Source organism: Corvus hawaiiensis, chromosome 10 (genome assembly GCF_020740725.1).
Source record: "Corvus hawaiiensis isolate bCorHaw1 chromosome 10, bCorHaw1.pri.cur, whole genome shotgun sequence".
NCBI lineage: Eukaryota > Metazoa > Chordata > Aves > Passeriformes > Corvidae > Corvus > Corvus hawaiiensis.
The window spans coordinates 1,966,077-1,972,604 of record NC_063222.1 but is presented as its reverse complement, the minus strand read 5'-3'; the positions used below and the strand labels follow the sequence as shown (position 1 = coordinate 1,972,604).

The window sequence follows — 6,528 nt, the reverse complement described above, 5'->3', positions numbered from 1 at the left end:
GGGCACTTGTTTTTAAAGGCTGCCCAGGCAGTCGCACATTGTGCAAAAGGTGTACGCTCTGCCCGAGACTTACGGGCATCCTGGAATTCAGTGACTGCGGTGTAAAACTGCCTGCTTCCCTTCCGCCGGCGGATCGGGGCAGTCGCTTGCGTGGTTGCTGCGGGAGCTTTTGTGCATTCGGCTTCGGGACTTTGCTACGCTGCAATTCGGCAATGTGATCGAATGTGCCTGCTTTCCCTGCCTGCTTGCCGCTCGGGAATGCACAGACGGTGCACGGTGTGCCGCCTGGAGCCGGAGCTGTGTCCTCCGTCCCCTGAGTGCCCGGGGAATCGCTCCCTTTGCTCCGTTGTGTCCGAGCCGCCGCTGCCCCCCGCCCCGCTGAGGGGCCAAGCGTGCAGCGGAGCGCCCCCTGCCGGCCGCGAGTGCCCCCGGCCCCGCCCCCTGCCGGCCGCAGCGGCCTCAGCGCCGCCCCCCGCCGGCCGCGCGGGATCCCGGCCCCGCCCCGCGCCCGCCGCAGCCGCCAGCGGCCCCTGCCGGGCGTGGCCGTAACTGCAGCAAAGGGCAAACACGGCCCTCGCCGGGGGAACCTCCTGTGCGTGTGCTGGGGTTTGTTCTGTGCATATTCTGTGCTAAAGAACTGCTACTCCTTTCCTGCATTTTTTCAGTCCCATAATTTTCGAAGTTATAATGATTTGGAGAGAGCGGTCTTCTTGCCATTCCAGGAAGGTTCCCAGTTCCTTAGCAGACATTTAACTTTTAAAACAGGACACTTTGTTAAAAAAAACCAAACCCGGGAACATTTCATGATTTCATGTACTACATGATTTCACGTCTAAAGAAACCGGGCTGTCTGCCCTCTTCTTCTCAGGCAATGCATTCCTCTGTCTTCAAGTACAAAAGCAACAAAGTGATTATAGGTAACAGTGGCAGAATACGCTGTGTTACTGTCACAGGGCCTCCCGGCTTACTTCACCAGCTCCTGTCTGTTGTTTGCTGCTGCCCAGTGAAGAAGAGTCACATTTTCTTTTTCTGGTTGGCGAACATCATATCCTGCTTCTACCAGTTCTTTGCATCGCTCTGCCATTCCATACCTTAAATGAGACACCACTGATTTACTTACCATTTGTTAAATATCCTCCAGTTTGGAGACAGTCGCATCCTAAAGAAAAAATACATCTCAATAAGCATCACCCAGCAGTTCCTACTTGAGCAGATTCCACACTGCATTCAATGGAAACCCTGTAAAAAGAGTGGGGCTGTGCCTTGAGGAGTAGAAACTTCTACTTAACAAATCTGTCTGAAATGCTTTTGGTTTATTTACAATAGTAACTGTAAGTCATGTTTCTTCTTCCACTACAGGGAGAAAATGAAACTGAAGATGTTTCCTCTGTAAAAAAGGAAGCTTTGTAACAATGGACCTCCCGCTCCCGGAGGAAACATGCCATGGCCCTTGGAGAAGTGGCAGTCATCGCTCACAGGCCATTGGAAAAGGGATAATTGTAACCCCCAGCTCAGCCTCCAGACCAGGGCTGACACACAGGACTCTTGCTATCCCCTCACGGTGGGATCCTGGCTGGAAGCATCACAGCTTGGGTCAGGACTTTGGGTAGAGACTTGGAGAGCCATTCAGGGCACAAGAGGGTTGGCAGCACTCAGAAAAGAAAAGAAAAATGAAAGAGCAGGCGCATTTATGAAAAAACCCTTTTTTTTACCGACCCCTGTTTCGGTAGGTCACGGCAGTAGACAGAAGGTAGCACAGATTTGTAGCTGACACCCGGGCCTGTTCCTGTAACTACACTGGTTACTGCACTTTCCATCTCCATCAGTTGTTTTTAGGGTAGAGGAAGATATTTGGGAGGGGCACAATGGGCCCAACACCATGGGAGCAAGTCCAGGATGTCAACAGCTTTCAGTTGTGCATGAGCAGGAAAGCTAAGAGACAAAGTCAGGCTTTTTTCTCATCCTGAAGGTGGAGAAGGGAAAATTGAGAGCTGACAAAAATATACCGTATTGGGGTGCACAAGTGCAGAGAGAACCCTCCCTTGCTGGCCAGGAGGTGCTATGAGCATTCAGTGATTCTTTGTTGGCATAGCAAAGTCTCCAGAAGGGAGCTGGGGAGAAATACCACTCCTTCCCCCCAGTGTTCTAAAGCTCTGGGCTACACGGTGCAACAAAGTTACCAAGAATCACTCCGTTACATAACACAACTCCCGAATGTGAGACGGGGTTAGAGGCTGGTAACACCAGGGGGGTTCCCTTGGAGTCCCTAGGGATCACTTTCTCTGCCGCTCCTTCCTCTGCAGCGGGGGTCCCCTCACGCTCTTTCCCTGCCCCAGCGTGGGAGGCTGAGCCTGCTGGAGGTGTCCATCTGTCCCAGAGTCTCTTTTGGCATCTGCGCATCCCTGCACAGCTCCTGTAGACACTGCTGTCCCCTGAATCCAGGCAGACCGGGCTGCATTTGCCTGCTGCCAGTGTGAGGGGAAGAAAGAGCAAGAGTTCATTAGGGCTTGACCTGAAATGACATTTTGGTGCTTCTGCTTTTTGTCACAGCTTTGGAACCTGAGCAGCATCTCTGTCCCTGCCACCCGCTGGCCCTTGGAATGCACACATGAGCCCACGTATCACTTCTGGTGAACCCAAGTGGCCGCGTCAGTTTGAAAGGGCAGCTGTTGTTTCACTGTTGCATTTCTTGGCTGGTTACAGCCCCTCCGGCCTGTACTACAGCCTGTGCTTGAAGACACAAAACTGCCATGATGCCTTGAGGAAAGGCATCAAAAGCTTGACAAAGGCTGAAGGGAACACTCTGATTACCCCTTTTCCCAAGAGGGTTCTTTAGCTGAAGTTGCTAAACAGGACCAGACTTGACACCGCGGCATGGGTTTGTGGTTGTTTTATTTCTCGAGCCCTCAGTCCTGCGTGGGACTCGGTAACCGGGTGCTGCAGAGGCTCCAGCAAGGCATCAAAGACGCCTGTCCCGCACCCAAGGGTGGCGCAAGATCTCCTCCAGGGCTGGCCTGTCCGCGGGGTGCTTGGACAAACACCAGCGGATCAGATGTTGGCACTCTGGGGAGAGAAGCCAGAAAGCGCCGGTCACTTGCAGAAGGCTCCTGCCCAGCTGCTCCCGGTGCCCACAAGGCCCGGGCCGTGCTGCGTGTGCTCAGAGCTGTGCCGGCCTCCCGGCTGACTCTGCCCTTTGCGGGACAGCGGCACGGCAGGACACGCGCCACCTCCTTCAGCCAAGTGGGCCACACCGACCCTGTTGTCACGGGCTGCCTCCTGCGGCCAGCCCTTGAGGGCAGATGGGCCTCCCGCAGAGCTGCATGAGGGCCACGCTGGGCTGCGCGGTGCCATCTGCCAAAGCCTGCCTTCTTGAGGCCGGACACCAACCTGGAGAGACCTGCTGCCAGAAGAAGAGCTGCCCCGACACGATGTCACGGTCCTCCTGGAAGGGCATGTTCCCGCAGACCATGACGTACAGCAGCACGCCCAGGGACCAGATGGTTGCCGAATGGCCGTGGTAGCAGCCAAGGCAGATCCACTCGGGTGGGCTGTACATGTGTGTTCCTAGGGGACACAGGCAGCGCTGTCCAGGTGCAGGCTGCTGGCTTCCAGAAGCAGGGGCTGCACCGGTGGCCACAACTTCCCCCCGAGGCCACCGGGCGTCCCCCAGCCAATTGGCCAAAGCCAGGAAACCATTCTGCAAGGCAAACAAGGCCAGCGGAGCAGCCCAAGCCCTTGCGGGCCTGCCAAGCCGAGCGGCCGGGGCCTGGCTTTGGCAGCCCCCCTCTGTGGGCAGGGCTGGCAGCCGGCTCCTGGGGCACAGCATCTGCCCCGTGCCAAAGGGCAGCCGGCAGCCGGCTGAATGCCGCACCCCACAGCCCAGGAGGGAATGGGGCCATGCAGTGCCTGGCACTGGGAGCAGGGCCCGGCCTGTGGGCTCACCGGCAAATCGCGTGAAGGCCTGCTCCTGGAGGAAGGTGCCACAACCGAAGTCGATGAGCTTCAGGCCGCCGCTCTCCGGGTCCACGAGGAGATTCTCTGGCTTGATGTCACGGTGCAGGACGCCACAGGCGGTGCAGTGCCGCACGGCCTCCAGCACCTGGCAGAAAAGCCAGCGCGCCATCTCCTCGCACAGGAACCCCTGCTCCAGCAGGAAGGCCAGGAGATCCTGCGATGGCTCCGGACGCTCCATCACCAGCAGGAAGCTGTCAGGCAGCTCAAACCAGTCGAGGAGCTGGATGATGTTGTGGCAGCCAGAGCCCACCTTCTCCATGAGCACGATCTCCATGGGAACACGGGTGCCGTCGGGCTGTGAGGAGGAGACAGTGCCTCCAGCAGGCCTGATGCTGCCCCGTGGCTCCGCTGCCCCGTGCCTGGGATGCCCCAGTGCCCCCTTGGGCAGCCTCCCTGGTGCTTGGGCTTCCTCCCGCCCAGGGGATGCTTGGGGGGTGCCCCCCTGCCCGGCCCCACCACCGGTGTTCGGCATCCCCGGGCCCGCCATGCTCCGGCTCGCACGCTGAGCCCACGCCCGCTCCCCCCGCCCTGCGCCGCCTCCCGCCCCCGGGGCCCGGCCTTATCCCTGCCCGCCGCGCCCCGCTCTGTCGCGGTGGCCCCGCTCACTCACCAGCTCGTACCACTGCAGGACGCTCTCCCGGGCCACGCGTTTGATGGCCACCTGCAAGGCCACGAGAGACGGGGCTGAGCTCAAGCCCTGCCCCGCCCCGCCCCTGGCCCTCCTCCCGGCCGCTTACCGGGCTCCCGTCTGAGAGGCGGATGCCCGAGAAAACGGTGCCGAAGCCACCGCTGCCCAGCTGCGGGCCCAGCTGGTACAGCTCCTGCAGCTTCTTCTTTTGCCCTGCGACCGAGACCGAGCCATCAGCCTTGCGCCCAGGGCCCCCCCGGCCAAGTGCCCGCGAGTGAAGCGGGCCGAGCCACCGCGGGCCACGTTGCTCTGACCTGCTTCCTGCTGCGCGCCGGGCAGCGGCCACCGCCTTGCAGCCGTCGGGCTGGCGAGCGGCAGAGCTGGGGCAGGGGAGCGCGCAGAGGCGGCTGCAGGAGCCGGAGGGCAGCGGGGCAGGGCGGCACCGTCGCTGTCCCCGGCGTCGTGGGCTGGACTCTGCTGTTGAGGACTGCCGGGGCTACAGCCCGAGGACTCGCACAGGGGGGTGTCAGGAGCAGCTGCAAACCAGGGAGGGGTTTTTTGAAGCCGTGGCCTCAGAAGCACTGGAAACAGCCAGAGACTCTGCTGCTCTCAAGGGCCCTGGCCTGGCCTGGGGATGCCCCTCAAGAGCCCCGAGGGAGCCTCAGACAGCTCCTCAGAAGATCTCACCTGCTACCAGAAAGGCCTTCCTGGTAGTCGGTGGCCATCTCGGAGCAGCTTCCTGGAGATGGACGAGCCTCCTGGGTCTCTTGAGGGTTGTCTCCGCCACCAGGCACGGGCTGTTGCCAGCTGGCACAGCCGGCACAGCGTCCTGGGAGCTGTGGGCTGGCAACTGCTGGCTCCAGCTCACTTGCTGCTCCGCCACCTGCTCCTGAGAAGGCTCCCCTGGATCGGGCTGGGCTCCCACTTGGACTTCTGGGCTTTCCCTGGCCACATCAGTTGTCAGGGTTGCGCCCATATTGTTGAAGTCCGTGAGTCCAAGGGAGCTGGGAGACCTGTCCACAGGCTCTGCACCTTCTGCAGGCTGACAGGTCTCACTGAGCATCTGCGGGGGATGGAGGCTGTCAGAGATAGCCGAGGCTCGTGGCAGGATGGAGGATCTCTGACAGCCTGAGCTTCTTGCCTGGATGGCGGGTCCCTCGTGGTGTGCCATCCTTGCAAGGGTTGAGGCTCTCCCAGGGACGGAGAATCTTGCTGGGAGCAGCCTCTTGAAGGGATGGAGGCTCCTGGAGGAGCTGGACGAGCCACAGCAGGGCAGGTGGCCTCGCTTCAGCAGCTCCTCCAGTTCTTTCCACAACGCCTGCCACATCCCAGAGTAGAGCGGCACCCATGTCCCATTGCAAGCCCAGAGCAGCAGCATCAGTTCCTGCAGCTCCTGGGCCACTGCCATGCAGGGGCCGCAGCTGCAGGGGCTGTGCAGGGGGCTCGCAGGAGCACGTGGCCGCTTGCGAGGGGTCGCCCGAGGCCTGGAGGACCTGGGAGCCACAGGGGCTCCTCGCTTCCTCCGTGAGCCTCTGGGCTGCACCCCGGGGCGCTTGCGCCTCTTCAATGTCCGTGCCTGCCGCCTCCGTGGTTGCCAGTGGCCAACGGCCCACCAGACAGCCACAGTGGCCAGCAGCAGGACAAGCACAATCACCAGGATGGCACCGTCACACATGGCTCCGGCACGTCCCATCGCGACTGCACTGGCAGCTGCAGGTGCTGGCCTGTGTTACGTAGCGACTGCGTGGTGATGTCACAGTGCTGTGGGCCAGGACAGCCGTGTGACATCCCAGCCCTGCCTCTCGCCAGCGCTCAGCCCCTTTGTGCCGTCACAGCTCTGCCTCACCCCAGTGCTCTCCAGTGCCACAGGAGGAAGAAAGGGGCTC

At 60.7% G+C, this 6,528-nt stretch overlaps 1 protein-coding gene across 1 annotated transcript; it reads right to left on the bottom strand.

Annotated features, from left to right (window-relative positions):
- Positions 1-2,959: 2,959 nt before the first annotated feature.
- LOC125330886 (serine/threonine-protein kinase pim-2-like) lies at positions 2,960-6,335 on the bottom strand. Its single transcript, XM_048314633.1, has 8 exons — positions 5,988-6,335; positions 5,330-5,705; positions 4,957-5,178; positions 4,752-4,855; positions 4,625-4,675; positions 3,943-4,309; positions 3,388-3,564; positions 2,960-3,063 (listed from the first exon to the last, which is right to left on the bottom strand). Exons 1-8 carry the CDS (start codon positions 6,333-6,335, stop codon positions 2,960-2,962), a joined length of 1,749 nt encoding a protein of 582 aa, XP_048170590.1.
- Positions 6,336-6,528: the final 193 nt, after the last annotated feature.